Genomic DNA, 18,066 nt, shown 5'->3' on the forward strand with positions numbered 1-18,066 from the left:
ATATAGTTCTCAAAATATTATCCAGAGCAATGAGACAGGAGAAAGAGATAAAAGGAATATAGGTAGGAAAGAAAGAAGCTAAGTCATCCTTATTTGCTGATTACATGACCCTTTACATAGAAGACCCCAAAAACTCCACTAAAAGATTCCTATATTACTAGCCAAATTCAGCAGCACACCAGGACACAAAGTGAACACTTAAAAATCAGTGGTATTCCCGTACACCAAAAATAAACTCCCTGAGGTAGAAATTAGGGAAACAATACTCCTTCTGGTAGCATCAAGAAAAAGGAAATACTTAAGGGATAACCTGACCAGGGAAGTGAGAAACTTCTACCCTGAACACTGGAAAGGGAAATTGAAGAAAACATCAGAAAACGGAAAAATGTTCCCTTTGTTCCTAGACAGAACAAATATAGTCAAAATGGCTATATTTCCAAAACTGATACATAGATTAATGCAATCCCAATCAAAATACCAATAGTATTCCTCACAGAATGCAGGCATATGCAAAGACTTTCTGAATAGATCTCTGGTTACACAAGAAATAATACCAAGAGTTAACAAATGGAATCACATCAAATTAAAAAGCTTTTGCACAGCAAAGGAAACTGTCAACAACGTGAAGAGACAACCTACAGAGTGGGAAAAAAATTTGCCATCTACTCCTCAAAGGAGTAGTATCTAGAATACATAAAAATGCAAAGAAAGAAAAAGAAGACCCCGCCCTTTAAAGATCTAATTTTTAAAATGGTCATCTGAAATGAAGAGACACTTCTCAGATGAGAAAGTATAAACGGCCAATAAACACCTGAGAATTGTCCAACATCACTGGCCAGCCAAGGAATATAAAACACACTAAGATTCCATCTCACTCCAGAAAGAGTGGTTATTTTCAAGAAATTGAATAATAAGGGGCTGGTGAGATGGCTCAGTGGTCTAAAGCACCTACTTAGAACAAGCTTAGCAGAGCACAGGGACCACGGTTCAATCCACCAGCACCACATGCCAGCCAGCCCCGCCCCCTGGTGGGCTGAGCTGGCCACACACACACACACACACACACACACACACAAATAAATAAAATAAATTTAAAAAAAATAAAAATAAAAGAGGATTGTTTGAAAGTCAACCTGAACTACATAGCAAGACCTTGTCTAAAATAAAAAGTTAAAAAAAAAAAAAAGAAATTGAACAATAAAAAATGGTAGAAAGCCTGAGAGGGAAAAGGAATCCTTCTTCTAAGTTGAAAAGAGAGTAAGCTGGTATAACCACTAGGGAATTCTGCAGAAATTCCTCAAAAAAGCAAAAACAGAAATTCCACTTGACCCAATGGTTCCCCTTTTAGACATCTTCCCCCAAAGAATTACAGCCACCATACTACAGCAATGTGTGTCTTCCCACACTTCCAGCAGCGCAATTCGTAACAGCTCAATCTTGGAAGCAGCCTGTATGTCCATCAGCAGATGAGTGGAGAAAGAAAATGTGGTATTTACATATCGTGGAGTAGTACTCTGCCATAAAGAAGGATAAATGTGAGTTATTTTTAGGAAGATGGATGTACCTTGAGACCATAATGTTGAATGAAGTAAATCACACATACACACAAGCTTCAATATCACGTGGTTTCTCCTATTGAGAAACCTGATGTATAAATAAAGCTTAAAAGACAGAAAGAGTGAGAGAGACAGAGAGACAAAGACAGAAGTAAATTACTATAATCTAGTTTGGTCACAGTATCTAAAAGTGTGCCTTAGGGCCGGCGAGATAGCTTAGTGGACTAAGTGCCTGCTTAGGTTCGATCCCGGGTACCACATGCCACACCAGCCCTGCGCTCAGGTGCGCAGAGCCAGCCACAGAGTCCAGGCGCAGCGGTACACACCTGTCATCCCAGTGCTGGGAGGCTGAAAGCAGGAGGATCACTATGAGTCTGAGCTGCGTAGTGAGACCCTGTACCAAACACATAAAACTTTAAAATAAAAATGTGCCTTCATTTGGTATAATTGTTTTATGTGATTTATGTTTTCTAGCCTGGTAGTCTGGCTGTTTTTGTGTACTTATAATAATTTGATAAAGACTTATGAAAGAAATCAATTTGGCTCTGGCAAGAAATAATAGAATAAAAAGTGAAGAGAGGCAAGTGGGAAGGGATGGCGGGGCTTCAGAGGCGGCGCCTGCAGAAGGAGCAGACACATCCTGCCCGAGCCAAGAAGGCAGGAGCTTCCTTTTCTCCTGGAGAGGGCAGAATGGAGGACAAGGAGGGCCAGCACGGGGGAGGAGCGCGGTGCCCGGGGCCCACGGCGCTGACCAGAGCTAGGTCCAGAGCCGCAGGCTTTGGCACAGGACTGGAGGTTCCCGTTGGCACCATGAAGGCTGAGAGGGCGAAGCTGAGCTGCAGCGCTGCTGAAGGACGCCAGTGGGGACCCTGGAGGTCCCGAGAAGTCTGTCACTTCCCTGGCTGGCGAGAGGCAGAGGCGCCGCCTGGTTTCCCTGTTCATATCCCAAGACTGCGGGGGCTTAGAGTAGGGAATTCTAGATTTTTTTTCCAGCACTCAGAACGGAATCCAGGGAGGGAGCCCTACGCTGCACCCTCAGCCCTCTGTACTTTAAGACCAGGCCTGGGAGAGGGGGAGCAGGGAGATGGCTCAGTAGAATAAGCGCTTGCCTGACAAGCTCAAGGGCCTGAGTTCCTCAAGGGCCTGAGTTCAATCCCCGGTGGGGTCTCACAACCTTTCGTAAGGTCCACAATTATGTCAAGTAATCACTGTCACTTATGTTAATTAACGTGGTCTAGTGGGGAAGGAGAGTGGAGATGGGGCACCTCCTGGTCTTGGGGAGAAGACATTCTGCAGCCTGCTGGGGAGGGCTTCAGCCAATCCTGTGACCTACTTCCCCTCTTCACGTGTCAATCCCGGAGCAGCCCAGCCAGCTCCTCTGCTGAGCAGTGCAGAGAGGAAGCTTGTGCGGGGCGGAGCAGGAAACGGCCTTGGGGGAACCCGAGAGCACCCCGAGCGCGCAGGCCCTGCGGGGCCACGTGCGGCCGCGGTAAGCGCCCCGGCGTCCTGTGACCCGGGAGCCGCAGCCCTCCTGTAGGCCACACTCCCGGGCCCTGGCCGGCTGCACGTGCTGCGGCTCGCGTTCAATACTGAACTCAGGTTCAGCGGTGGATCCACACCAAGTCCATGTCAGCATCCATGCAGTTTCGGGGCGAAGGTATGTTGACAGAAACGATGTGCTTTTAGGGGGTTTTTAGAGAGTAAGCCAGCCGCATCATTTTACAGAACATTTTCTGAAGTCTTTGTTTTAGCAAAATTCTAAACAAGCTGACCTCGCTGTTTTGTCTACCTATCACTTATCATTTACGTTCAGATGTAAATTGTAACAGAAAACTTTTAGAACCAAGGATTGAACTCAGGCCCTTATGCTTGCCAGGCATGTGCTTATTCTACTGAGCCATCTCTTCGGCTCCCAGAAAACTCTTGTTAGCAAAGGTGGCTTAGACAGACAGGATTTGATTAAAACGCCACCTTAAGGAAATTATAGAACCGGGTTCAGCTCCTGGCTGCTCTGGAGCTCGGCTGTGTAGATCAGTGATAGAGAGCATCTTTCAGGCCCTGCAAGTTCTCCTTGCACTCAGACTTTTTTTTTTTTTTTTTTTTTTAATCAATGGTGTAATTTTAAACTGGATTTTTAAATTACGGTGGTCCCTCACTTATCACAGAGGTTACGTTCCAGACACCACCACGATAAGTAAAAATCAGCAAAGTAGTGACATTATATTTATTTTAGTATTTATATATATATTAAGGCTTTGTAAACCCCACACTCTTGTAAACCTTTCCCACACTTTTAAAAAACACTTCTAATGTTCTTAACCATTTCCTAAATTCCTAAACCTACATAATTTTAACAATATACATATATGGTATGGTACTGCATAATCCGGCATTATAGCAAAAAATCCACAATAAATAATTTATTTTTTTCATTTATGTATTTGGTGCAGGGTCTCACTACGCCGCTCGGACTCGTAGTGATCCTCCTGTTTTCACCCTCCCCAGCACTGCGACTACAGGCGTGCACCAGCTCAGACCTGTGGGTGGCTCAGTGTGCCCCAGGGCGGGGCTGGTGTGGCATTTGGGACTGGTGATCAAACCCTGGTTGCTGCGCTTGCCAAAGCTGGCGCTTAGTCCGCTAAACTGTCTCACCAGCCCTTCACAATAAATAATTTAGATTAACATTTTTGAAAACCTGTGAAACTGAGTCTGCAAACGTCGAATCGCAAAATAGTAAGGGACTTCTGTATCTATAGATTTACGACGCATGCAGTTACATGAAATATAATAAAAGCTGCTGGAACAACAACAAAAAGACTTTGATGTCCTTAGCAGCAGGCAAAATAATTCTTATTTTCCATAAGTATGGATAAACTCTTCAGAAGCTACAGAAAATATTGGCTTATTCTAACTTATATAGAGCCTTACTGGTAAACGTTTTACTGCTTGGAAAATAGGTAGCTTGGCATAGTAGTACTCACCTGTAATCCTGGTACTCTAGGAGGCTGAAGCAGAAGGATCAGAAATTCAAGTCCAGCCTGAGAAATACAGAGACCTAGCAAGACCCTGTCTCAAAATAAATAAATAACATTTTAAAGGGTTGGGATGTACCTCAGCATAAAGGCCTTGGGTTCAATTCCCAATCCTGGAGGCAGGGGCACAGTGCTTACAGGAAAGAGCTATTCTTTTATTTATCTCCAAACTAAGAATGACTAATCATTTCTCTTCAGCATTTCTTTTGTTGCTCAAAGCAACACTAAGAGTAGGGTCCAAAGCCTCCCCGTCACAGACAAGAAATGTGGGACCTGGAGGGATCAAGGTCACACACCATGTGAAACAGGGTGTAGCCGGGTTCAAGCAGCACTGACCCAGAGTGGTGGGAGTCGACCTACAGGGGAGTTGAAGCACAGGGAGTGTGCGAACAATGTTCATCTGAGCCGAAGTGAGAACAGCCTTCCCAGGGAGAAAATACAAATTTCAGTGGACCAGAATAAGAGCTCCCAAAACGATATCAGAGGGTCAGGGTTTTTATGGCTTGAGAAATGAACAGATATGAGGCCATGGTGAAAAGTCCATTATAAGAGAATTGATCAGTAGGAATGCCACTGGATGTTGATTTGTTGATGAGAATGGCACTGGACGGTGATTGGTCCCTAAGTTTGGTGCTGGGTGTTTGTAGGTTGATGAGGCTGGCAGCAACTGGTGGATGGTGCTAAGGTCAGACATTCTAGGTAAGAATTGTGGTGCGCAGGAGGAGCCTTACACTGGGTGATCTGTAATCTTTATGGCATCAGATGGTCCCCAGAAGCATGGCTTGCCCCAGGTAATTGCTCCCACCCACTTCCTATCTTCCCTCCTCCTCATTTTTGTAACATTTTAAAGCCTTTCTTGCAGGAGAGTTGTTAAGGGACTGGTTGGAAGCTTTAGAACCCATCCTCACTCAGTGGGGTCCTCTCCAGCCATGGACACCACCTGGGGCCCCTCAGGGCTGAAGGAGGAAGGCAGAAACCCTGCCAGGTCCAAGCCTTGCAGTGGCATGGAGCCAAGCACACAATATAGTTGAGAAAACACCTTAACTGGGGTACAAAACAGTGATGAATTCCTCAGACCTGTGACCTCTCTCATGGTCTATTTGTGTGGCCATAACAAGATACCTTAGGCTAGGTAATTCATAAATAATAGACATTTGTTTTGCCACAGTTCTAGGGAACAGCAGGTTCATTGAACTCTGTGTCCCTCATATGTAGAAGGGACAGAGGGGCAAAGGGATGGGCACTTTCTGAAGCCTCGTTGTAACCGCATGGATCCATGCTCAGCACCTCCTACCAGGCCTTGCCTCTTGACACTGACGTCAGCCATGAGGTGTCCGCATGAACTCTGGTGAAACCCCAGCGCTCCAGCCATAATGAGGGGAGTGAGGATCTCATCCCCTGGGACGCCTGTTGTGCAGGTGTTAAGATCTGACCCTCAGAAGCAGTCTCGGCCCAACCAGCAGAACACCCAGAGCTGCCTGTCTCCCTCTTTTCTACCAGTCAGAACACATGTGTGCAGGCACGTGAGCGAGTGTTCTAGCTCTTCCTTGGGAACACTGCCTTCTCAGGACACAAGGAGTGCTGTTGCCACACCAGGTGTGAGGCCCAGCCCTGACGCTGGGGCCCTGCCAGGACTGGATCCCCTGGGACCTTGTCAAGGACTGGGCTCTCCCTCCAGGAGCCCATTGTCCTGGGCCCGAGAGCAGTCAGAACGTCGCAGGGGGAGGAGGGTGCCCCGGAGTGGGAGACCCAGCCTGTCCATGCCTCAGACCTCCACAGAGATGCTCAGATGACTACAAGCCAGCCAGTCAGTCCCTCTTCACAACAAGTTCCATGCAAACCTAGAATAAATCCAAACTCTGTCCTGATGTACAGTTCTTCCTCATCCTCTACCCTCGACTTTCTCTTCCGTCCACCCCTACCCCCAGCTTTTTCCCTCGTCTCCAGCCACACTGCCTCCCTCCACCTGTGTGGCGCAATTGCTTGCCCTTGCACCTCCCTATCACCGAAAACACAGCCCCTGAAGCCAGATCCCACACATAGGCTTCTCATCTTTGCGACTGCTCAGAGCTCACCTTCTCAGGATGCCTTCCCCATTCCTAATGCTGTGCACCCCTCAGGGGAGCCACTCTTTTGTTAGGGCACTTGTCACTACTGGAAATTTTGATTTAACTTTGCTGTGTACCTCCCCCACATAAGAAACAAGTTGTGTGAGGGCAGGCACTGTGCTCATGTGTAGTTCTAGATTTCCTGTCCCCAGCACGGTTGTATTTGCTGAATGAATGAATGGTTCAAGCAAGGGTCCGCATAGCCACATGCTTGCTCTTCTCAGACCTTTGCTGTGAAATTCTAGGCTCCCTCTGCAAAGTCTCGGCATCTATAGAGCCTTCTGCTCTCAGACACACGGAGCCAGGATCCCTTCAGCAGAGCTGGAACCTAAGCGCGTTTCTGCCCCATCTTCTGCCCCTTCCTTGCCCATGAGGGACAGGTAGTCATCCGTGGGACTCACTGAGGGAGGAAATACTCAAGGGGAAGGTGGGTGAGGAGGAAGCTGGGAGCAGTGCAAGATTCAGGGCTGGAGGAGAGGATGAGTCGACAGGAAGTGGTGGTGTGGAGGAGGAGAACAGTGAGACCCCGGCTGGGGCCCTGCTCACTCTGCTGCCCAGAGACTAAGGCGGCTTCTGAGGGCTCTAAGTCAGACAGAGGAGGCTGAGAGGAGGAGCGGAGCATGACAGAAGAAATAAAGATAGGTAGAAAGGAGGCAAGGGGAGTGGAATTTTAAATTTGTACTTTTAAGAAACTGCAGCCTCAAAACACTAAATTCAAGATTACATTTTTTTTTCATCATTAGACCATCATTTGTTTTGTCTTGTTTTGGTTTGGTTTGGTTTTCCTTGTCTTCCAGGCTTCCCCTCTTAAATGCTTAAGTATTAAACTGGGCCTGTTTTTTTCCGATACTGTAAGTTCACAAATTCCACCCTAAAGGCCACAACGCTGTTCATGGTCCACATCTCTGGTCTCCAAGCAAGTGCACTCTGCATTTTAAGCCACCTCAGTGGGTGACCTAACAGACATTCGCATCTGAGAGGAGTCATCACGTGGACATCCGTAAGACCACGTAAACGTTGCCACCTCAGACCGAGTGCTTCACTCTGTGCATCCCCACACTCCCTTCTGAGTGTGCTTGTTTGATTCTGCTTAATAAATCTGCCTGTGTCACTCCTAAACAGACCCTGGAACACTTGACAAGAGTGGAGGAACCTCTTTCAGTTGTGGGTGAAGTCCCTTTTCTTTGAGGGAAACCCTCGGGCACCCTCTAGTGAGGGACACAAGGACACAGAAGGAGGATGACTCAGCCACATGGGCTGTTGGTTCAGCTGGAGTCAGGGGGCTGCACAGTAAGAACAAGGGACAGCCTCCGTGGCTTTGTCTCAGGGGCCGCGTTCACGTGTGGCTTCGAGGTGAAGGAGCCAGGGGTTCTGGAAGGCCAGGTCAGGCCAGAGTTTAGCCATGCAAAGTGGAAGTCAGACTTCCAATCAAAATGGCAGCAGCAGCAGCGAGGCCAGAGCGCAACAGTGGTCAGGTGCAGGACACCGAACTCAGCCCCGAGGATACAAGGACCCCATGGGCATGGGGCATCTGAGTCATGGGAGCCTTCAGCACTGAGAAGGCGGCAGGTGATACAGCAGCTGGCATGGCGCTGACAGGAGTGGGGCATCTCTAGGGAGGAGGAGGAGGTCTGGGTGGGAACACTGTACTGCTCCCCACACCACCCCCGATTTTGTAAAGGCAAGAAATTGTTGTATTTCCTATAAAATGAACCACACATTAGACATGCCCAGCTGTCCTGCCCCTAGCCTTCATGTTTCCCCTGGCCAGGAAAGAAAGGACAAGCTGTGTAGGGCAGGCAGATCTCTCTGAGGGAGCAGAATGCTCAGAATCCTTCTGGACACAGGCCAGGGCCTTGGGGGTTTCTAATAGCCCAGTCTGCCAAACTCCAGCCTACCCCAAATCTCAGGTTCACTATGATCAGATAATTGGGGGTAGCCTCCCACATGGTGATTTGGTGACCCTGCAGGACACTGCCCATCTGGTCAGGAGTGAGGGAAGTGAGAAATTGTAGACAATCAAAGGGAGACCTAGGGCTCAGTCCAGCAGGGGCAAGGCCACTCTCTCCATGTCTCTGTTGCAGCCCTGTCTGACCTCACAGTCTGAAGGCCGCCATTTTGGTCTGCTTGAAGCAAAGCTCACTTGAGGGGAGTGCCTGTCTCAGGGTCCTAAAAAGACCAGATCTTCTGTGAGGAGAAACAGGGTAATGTGATGTGGCCTGGAAGGTGCTCTGGACCCTCAGGTGGCTCTAGTTCATACCCATAAAAATCTACCACCCAGAAATTTTTGTGTCTCAACAAAGGCACTAAGTAGGATAATAAAAAAATCTACATTCAGGACCACAGAGGGGATACCTGTGACACATTACTGAATTGTAATGAGCTAGAGAATATGTGGTTTATGTAAACTCACAGACACACATGGGGGGTGGAGAAAGAGAGTGAGGCCTCTCTATGCACATACACATTTATATCCGTAAGAATGGTCATCAAAATAGTACTGCCTGAAGTACAGGATTACCCCTTATTCTGAGTGTTTTTAACATACAATACTTCCTATAATGATTTAACTTATTTAAATAAGGGAAAAAAATGAGAATAAAGGTGAAAAGAATGTCTTACAAACTAACAATCCATACACCCCAGTCCACTTGGCCAAAAGAGCTTGACCCAAATTCTAAGCACAGTAATGGTCATGTTTTTAAAACTGCAGGTCCAGTTCCGAGCTATAAGGGGTTAGGAAGATGGTTTTGTGCCTCTCCTGATGGATGGACATGCACTGCAATCTCACAGCTCCTTTAGGCAGTAAACTTGTCCACATGTACATCACCATGACAACGCAACCCACAGGTGTTTGCAGTCTTGGGATGTAATTCCCGAAGGATATGGCAAACTCAGAGGGCTGAGGGAAGGGGAGCTCTCATGCTAGCGAGAAAGGTGGCCCTGGGGTCTTGAAAGGCAGTCACCCAGGGCCTGTGGAGCAGCCTTGTGGTGGCCACACTTCACACACTTCGGGGCGGGGTGAGAAATGTTTGATTGCCTATAAAAGGTTCCCAAACCCTGCTCCTTAAGGGGAGAAATGGGGACAAGCAAGGCAAGAGGGCTAGAGTTCGGGCCGGTCATGCTCACTGCCTCTGTCTTGCATCCAACTCTAATGCTCTGCTCGTTGGCTGCCCCCTGGCTTGCAAAGCCTGAGGCCCTCTTCCACAGCCGGGACTGCTTAGACCTGGAGCTGTCCCCTCTGTACCAGGCCAGGCCCATTGCTGACGTCCAGGCTGCTCAGGTAGAACCCAAGTGCAGCGTCACCCCATATATACACACACATGCATGCTACGCATGCTCACATGTGTGGGCCAGAGCATGGGTATAGGAGCTGGACTGTAGAGGCAGAGTCCAGCAGGCTGGCAAGAGTCAGGCCAGCCTTATGGGAAAAGGGCTTCCCATGGTCCCATGGTCCGAAAATGGCTCCATGCTTATCTTCTTGTATTTTGCAGAACTGGGGATGGAACTCAGAACCTTGCAGGTGCTAGACACGTGCTCCACCCCTAAGCTATATAACAGACATATTAATGGACAACCCCTTGGGTCAACCTCTAGTTCACTAATTTCAGGCTGCCTTGTACAGGCATGACAGACTTCAATATCAAGGGCCTTTCTAATTGCCAGTGATATGGTCAGGGCTGTTCCAGTGAGGTTCCTTGGCAGCCTAGCTGCTGCTCTCTAGATACAGAGAAGGGAACAGCTTTGGTAAAGGTCTCACATGGCACTGTCGAGGGTCCTCAGCAGAGCCATCCTGGTGGCATCCGTAGACTGCTGGAGCTCTGCAGTGCCAAGAGCAAGGCCTCACAGGGGTTGTGGGTTGGGGTTGGAGCAGGGAGTGGACTGAAGGAGGCCTCAAACTCAGCCTGGACCTTGCAATCTTACGATCACCATATGCTACAAGCAGAAGTCAGGGTTTCCAACACTATTTCTTGGCTTCACGGTACCCTGGAGCAGGAGGGAGGTGAGGAGGGTCCCAGGGTTGGGCCTGCCTTGGCTGCTGAGGGTGGCATAGTGTGGCCCTGCATCCCTCCACCCTGTGTGCCAGGAAGATGCTCTCAGTCCTCAGACCCACCTGCCCCCAGGCCTGGTTCTAAGTCCAGGATCCTGACCTGGCCATTATATGGCCTCTCCTTCCTCTTCTGTGGTCTCAGGATGCTTCTGTCTCCAACCTGGCTTTTGCTTCCAGTGCCAAACCCGCCAGGATAGCTCCAACTCTGCCCCTTCTTGGGCTCTGTGGTGCCAGTGATGTCACTCCAAGTAGCCCAGACTGTCCCACTCACAGGACAATGTCCTCACCTCCTACCACACTTTTCACTTGCTCTGTTTCCCTGTCTCTCTATCTCCTCTCTTGCCTCCCTCTTCCTCTCTTCTTTCTCTCCTGCATAGTTTTGGGGCAGTGCAGACTTAGGGGCCAGGGAAGACCCTGCCACAAGGCACCTCATGGATGTAGGCATTGCTTCTCTCATGTAGAGATTCTTATCCAGCTATGGCTGGTCAGGACTGTCTTCAGTCTGGAGTCGCAACCTCAGGAGGACAGCAGAGGCACAGGCCAGTATCACCCTCGCTGAAGCCATGCGAAAATTCCAGAAAACCAATGTGTTGCCAGTCAGTGGGAAGCTGGACAAAGTCACACTGCTGGCCATGAACAAGCCACACTGTGGTGTTCCTGACACGCAGTTCCCACCCCAAGCCACTCCGTCAACCCCTCCAGCTCTGTCAACCCCTCTAGGTCAACAGCCCAGATCCAGACGAAAGTGATTCCTGCAAATGCTGCTACCCAGGCTGGAAAGGCAGCAGAAGGACTCCTCAGACAGTGGGGCCACCAGGACCTTCTCCAAAAAGATTCTGACCTGGAGGCTGGTGGGCAAGGCCTACAGCAGCCAGCTTTCTGTGGATGAGCAGAGGTACATTTTCAAACTGGCCTTCAGGATGTGGAGCGAGGTGACCCCCCTGAACTTCAAGGAGGACCTCACTGGCCCTGGGGCTATGGTGGACATAAAACTGGGTTTTGGGAAAGGTAAAATGGACATGGACTTGGAATGTCCCTTCCTGGCACCTCCAACCTCTCTTCACCAAGGACCCTGCCTTGGTGCCACCTTAAATGACCTAGATTCATCCCATCTCAGTTGCTTCTGTCACTTGCAGAAAGATGGTTACAAGGATGGTTACCCGCTAGGCTCATTCTTAGGTGACATCTGACAGAGTAGGGCCTGGGGTGCAGATTTAAGCCCTCTGCCAGCATTGCCAACCAAGAACTTGCCAGGCAGGGGATGGGCTCATGGCTCTTCAGAGCAGGCTCCCATGGAGGACATGAGGGCCAGGCCCCTCCTCCCCTGGGAGCAGGTGGGCCCAGTGGGTGCAGGCTGGCTGCTGGGGTGTGCTCATCAAATTAAATCCCCTCATGGAGAGGCCACAGATACATGGAGTCAGTAACTAAAGTTAGAAGCCTTAGACAAATGTCACAATTTCTCTGCAGCCTCATCGATGAACTAGGGGTGCTCTTAACAACTTCACTGGCCTTGTTGGATTAATGTTCCAGCTGGGTTTGTTGAAAATTTTATGAATGTAAGAAATGGCAATTTTCCTTCCTTCATGACCTGCCCAGCTATCAGGACCCAGTTTGAATTATCTGTTTTCAAGATGTCACCTTCTGACATCACCCCCTCCCTCTGACACCCTTGTCCCCCAACACTTTGTACCTGGTTCCATTCCTGTAGTCTTTACAATCACACTGCTTGGAGACAACCTCCCAGGAGTTATTCCAGGAGTTGTCCCCCTGCTCACCCCTGCTGCTTGAGTCTGGGACACTATTGATGCCTGTACCTGGTTAGGTAGGGAATCTGCAGCAGGCAAACCCCGCATTCACTGGGACCACCCCTCTCCCCTTACCAGGCCAGCACTTGGGCTGTACTCAGGTGTTTGATGGGAGCAGGCAGGGGTTTGCTCATGCCTGGCGCCTGGGTGATACCCACTTCGATGACCATGATCACCTCACGCCTCCCTCCTGTGACATGGGCATCAGCCTTCTCCAAGTAAGCGGTTCCACCTGCTCTGTGGAGGCAAAGGGCAGGGCAGCATGGACTTCTCTAGGACATGTTCATGCCCTTCTGAGAAGGTTGGTGGGTCTGTGGGGATGGTGCCCAAGTTCTTGTCTTGCCCCCCTTCTGAATAAGAGCAGCTCTGTGTGAGGCACAGGCCTGCCCTCTGTAATTCAGGGATCTGTACCTGTGCTACTTAAAGGTCCAGGTTGGTCCTTACCTCTGATTTGTGTCCCGGCTCTAGGTGGTTGTCCACGAGATCGACCATGTCCTGGGCTTGCCTGACATCTACAGGACGGGATCCATAATGCCACCAAATTATATTCCCCAGGAGCCTATTTTGAGTTGAACTGGTCAGACAGAAGAGCAATTTAAAAGCTGTATGGTAAGCTGGTCCTTGAGCAGGCCTTCCAAGCTCCTAGAAGATGCTCAGAATGCCAAAACACAGGGGAGGGGCTGGAGAGATAGCTCAGTAGAATAAGTGCTTCCCTGGCAAACGCAAGGGTCTGAGTTCAATCCCTGGTTCCACAATAAAAAAAAAAAAGAATGCTAAAACACAACAAGAGCCCACTCAATGGTCACTTAGAGGCCAGCTCCCATAGAACTCAAAGACACACATGCCCGAGTAGCTGCCCTCTAGCTGCATGATTCAATCATTGTAGTTAAAAGTGGTCTGTCCCAGACAGCAGCCCAGGTAGAGGGCCAAGCACACTGTCGACAGGCACCCCCTCCCAGCACTCTCTCCCAAACACCACAGGCATTAGGTTGGCAGCATCTCACAAGAGCTGCTGACCTGGAAACCTTACTGGAAGACATTTACTGCACTCTCAAGGCAAAGAGCAGCTAAGCTTCACCTGGGCAGTTTTCATCTCTATTTAATTGTTTGGGCCAAAGTACTAGTGGTTAATTATTTAATAAAAAAATGATCAATGATGTAGCACATATGCACAAAGCCCAGGACCTTGAAAGGCCCTTCACAGAAACCGCCTGTGTCTCTTCTAGTCCCATTATCCTGTCCTTGGCACTTGGTACCCTTGCAAACAATGAAAACCACGACACACTTTCCCCACTGATGGAAATCTTAGTCTTGTGTGTATCCAATACCAAACTTCTTTCCTCTAAGGAAGTCAGACCGGCCATTGCAAGGGCCCGCATGAGCTCCAGTGCTGGTGACCACACAGCTTAGCATCTGAGCAGCGTGCAGGTCAGGGCTGCCGCAGCAGCCTGTGTCCCGCTCCATCTCCGGGGCTACCTCCAGCCTGGGGTGCTGTCTGGATTTAACATGTTTAGAAAAGTCTGACCTTGCAATCATCTCTATTCCAGTTACACATGGAAGTTAGTTTCTGTGCCACATGACAAGGGGCTGGCTTTTGCTTTTCTTCTCAGGTTCCTTTGATGTTGCATTTAACTGGATTTGCAATGAGAGAAACCAATATGGTGAAGTGATGGTGAGATTTACCACGTATTTCTTCTGCAACAGCTGGTACTGGCTTTATGAAAATAGAAACAACAGGACGTGCTACAAGGATCCTATCCAAATACTCACTGGCTGGCATGGGATCCCGATGCAAAACATAGATGCATTTGTCCATACACACAGAGAAGAGATAAGCATTATTTTTTTAAAGGTAAAGATTTTTCATGGGTGGCTTATTTCTCTCATTAAACAAATGCATTCAGGATAGATGTTTCAAGCCGTAACTAAGGAATCCATTGAATGGTCTGGTAATTACTGCTTAGCTTCTGTCTGTTCCACCAGGATATACATTTATGAACATGGGAGTTGGGGCATATACCCTGCTTGCTTTCTGAGGAGTCAGTCCTGGGAATTGAACACAGGGAGTGCTGAGCTCCAGCTCCAGCACTCTCATCCCTCCCTTTGAAACCTTTGTTTTAAGTTGCCCAGGTTAGTCTCAAAATTGTGATCCTCTTGCTTCAACCTCTTGAGTAATTGGGGTTACAGGTGTGCCCCACCATGCCCTGATCCCCTGATTTTTCAAGAGGCATCTAAGTTACTGAGTGAATGCATGAAAGGATGAGTGAATAACTTTGCTAGAAACTTGGGTGATTATCAAAGAACCATAGAGAGAGCCTTTTCATAGTCCTAGAGGAAAAGAGCCTACCTTGGAAGGCTACAAATAGAAATATGTCTCCAAGAGGTGAGCTGGGCAGGAGAGATGACCACTGCCACCTGGAATCCCATATTGGCAGCACCAGCAGTTGGGGCTTGGCCTACACTTAGGGATGGGTAGAATCTAGAATACCCATGAAAAGGTGCTTGGGATGGTGTGGGTGTGGAAGTGCAAGCATGACCAGGGTCAAGTAGCAGAAGCTGAGAAGGCACAGGCAATACGTGGCTGTCAAGTTGTTGGGGTAGGTGTGTGCACGGGGGAGGCACTCAGAAGGAGACTTGGTTGGGAAGACTGGGTTGGTCCGAGCTTAGAAAGTCTCACATACCTGGACCAGGGATAGACTTCACCCAGCAGGCAGCCAGCAAATGCTGAACTGCCGGGCATTGGTAAGCCTGGGGGTGGGGCTGGCCATGTGAAAATGGGCAGCTTGGGGCTGTTTTGTCACTGGTCTTCCTCATCCACAGCCACAGTCAAGCACCTCCACACCCAGCTCACATAGGCACCCTGCACTGCCAATGCAGTCTGATCCCACACCTACAAGGGCTACTGCTTTTCCTTTGCCCTCCAACCGAGACCAAAGTTGCGTACACTCTAGTCTTGAATCCTAGCAATACAAACCATACTGCCGTAAATTGTTCAGAGTAAACAAAGCAAGAGCAACAGTAGAAGATGTTTCTATACAAACTTCCCCATTGGGATCCTTGTGTAAATTTGGCTTTAATTATCCTTTACATTACACAGAAGAATCATCCTAGTTTGGTTACATCAAGCAGTTGCCCTATGGCAGGCTTTTGTAGTTGCAGTCTTTCACAATTGGGAGCACATTTTTCAGTGATTTTAAGGGGTTCCAGACTAGTTTATGTTGGCAACACTGAAAGCACCAGTATTGAGTTGGGTCATCATGGGTGAGGGGCACTGCATAATACAGCTCCATTTTGTTCTTGGACCTTTTAAAAAAATCTTAATTTGTTGTGAATTCTGTTTTTAAACTTCCACTTTGAGTGAATTATGTCTGTATTGGGATATCATGTCACATTGTTCTCAGTGGTAAACATTTCCAAATATGTCGAGCATTTGGGAACTAAGAGGTGTAACTGCTTGAGGTGTTCTGTTAATTATGGCGTAGGAATACCTAGCTTAGTGGGTTTTATTGTGTTGGCAACACACCAGATATTTGGGATTAGAAATAAGGAAAGGCAGAAATAGCCCTCTCCTGCTTCAGAGCATGAAATTAGCCTTTGGACTTTGCCACACAAAGATTGTATTTCCTGGGAAAGGGCAGAATCTACCTGGGTGGAAGATGGGAGTTCTGGACTGCATCTCCACTCAGCCGTGCTGTCTGGATTGGATGAACTACCTGGGCTCCCTTTTCTTCTGCTCTCATTTGCAAAGTGGGGGTGGATGTGGAGCTAGCAGATTTTAATAAGAAAAAAATATAATCCCATAATTAGCCTCAGGATTTCTTTCATTAAAAGATTGTTAATATCAATTAGGGTAAGAAGATGATTCAGGCCAACCTGTGAGATATTAATGTGTAACAGATCTTTAAACTATAAAAGAGGAAGACTAAAGATACTCAAATGACACATGCTGTTTTTGTTTTATTTTTGATGACAGCCAGTGGGAATCTCATGGCTGAGGTTCACTGTGAAAGGCCACCAGCATTCTCACCATAGCAGTGAAATGTAAAGAGAAATGGGCCACTAGGGTCACCTTGTTAAGTTATTCAAGACCGGGGAAAAATTCACTGCGTGAACCTTTAGTCACATAAGGAAAACCATGCTTTCTCCTGGCATCAGCAGAACTTCATGCAGGATTGGCTTGGGCCTATTTTGGAAGTTGTCTTCTTTGCCAGGTTTCCTAATTAATAAATCATGTTAGCATTTTTTTTTAATTTCATGTATTTGGTACAGGGTCTCGCTATGCAGCTCAGACTCATAGTGATCCTCCTGTTTTAGGTCCCCAGCACTGGGATTACAGGCTTACGCCAGCCACCACACCCAGTCTCCATGTTAGCATTTTTTTTATTTGCTTTCAGAAAACCAATACTGGAGATACGACAGTGACAAGGATCAGTCTATCCTAGAAGATGAACAAAGAAGACACTACCCCAGACTGATTTCAGAAGTGTTTCTGGCATCCCCAGCCCCTTAGACACTGCCTTTTATGACCGAAGGAAGCAGTTAATTTACTTCTTCAAGGACTCCTTTTTTTTTTTTTTTTTTTTTTTTTTTTGCAGAACTGAGGATTGAACTCAGTCCCTTGCACTTGGCAGGCAAGTGCTTATTCTACTGAGCCATCTCCCTGACAAGGACTCCTTTGTAAGTAGCATTACTTCTGTGAGTGCTGATTAAGATTTGCCAGATGACCGAGTTCTCAATTGAAAGCTGTGCTCATTACTTCAAATATGTACAGTAGTGGAAAGTCATTAGGTAGAAAATTATTTAGAGTTTCTAATCTAAAGAATGTGGCAAAAAGTCAGGTTTCATTAACTAATTACTGTAAGTTAACCTAAAAATCAACCATCTTCAGAAAAGCCAGTCTTACTACTTACCTTGTTTTACAGGTATTTGCATTTGATGTCAACAGAAATCAAGTACTTAAGTCCTATCCAAAGAAGCTTACTGAAGTCTTTCCAGCAATGACCCCACAAAACCATCCGTTCAGAAACATAGATTCAGCTTACTACTCCTACGCACACAGCTCCGCTTTCTTTTTCAAAGGCGGTGCCTATTGGAAAGTAGTTAGTGAGAAGGACAAACGGCAGAATCCCTGGCTTCCCTCTAATGGTTTATTTCCAAAAAACTCTGTTTCAGAGAAGTGGTTTGATGTTTGTAACATCCACGTCTCTACACTTACCATGTAATGAGAGGCAGGAGGGTCACAGGCTGGAGTCCAGCTGGAGTAATTTAGCAAGAGCCTGTCTCAGAAGTCTAGGAGCCCTCACTTGGGCAGCACCTACACTGAAATAAAGTCTGTGGATGAAGCTCAGTGCAGGACCCTGAGGTTCAATCCTCAGTACTATATTTCTTCTACAAAAGAGGAAAACAGAATCTTAGGATTTTTCTTCTATATGAAAAAGAAAAAAATCTGACTTTTTACAAAGACAAAAGTCAGATGTTTAATAACTGAAGCAATTACGACTCCCCCAGCCATTT

General features: G+C 47.7%; 1 protein-coding gene across 1 annotated transcript; it reads left to right on the forward strand.

Moving 5' to 3' along the window:
- The first annotated feature begins 9,817 nt into the window (after positions 1-9,817).
- Positions 9,818-17,774, forward strand: Mmp21 (matrix metallopeptidase 21). The gene is given in 10 exon segments (XM_004625732.1): positions 9,818-9,979; positions 11,209-11,755; positions 12,631-12,770; positions 13,021-13,111; positions 13,114-13,161; positions 14,163-14,366; positions 14,369-14,404; positions 16,947-17,039; positions 17,042-17,117; positions 17,474-17,774. Coding segments are annotated over 10 exon segments (1,698 nt in total).
- The last annotated feature ends 292 nt before the right edge of the window (positions 17,775-18,066 follow it).

This window comes from Octodon degus, unplaced genomic scaffold (assembly GCF_000260255.1).
Source record: "Octodon degus isolate 3935 unplaced genomic scaffold, OctDeg1.0 scaffold00010, whole genome shotgun sequence".
Taxonomy (NCBI): Eukaryota; Metazoa; Chordata; class Mammalia; order Rodentia; family Octodontidae; genus Octodon; species Octodon degus.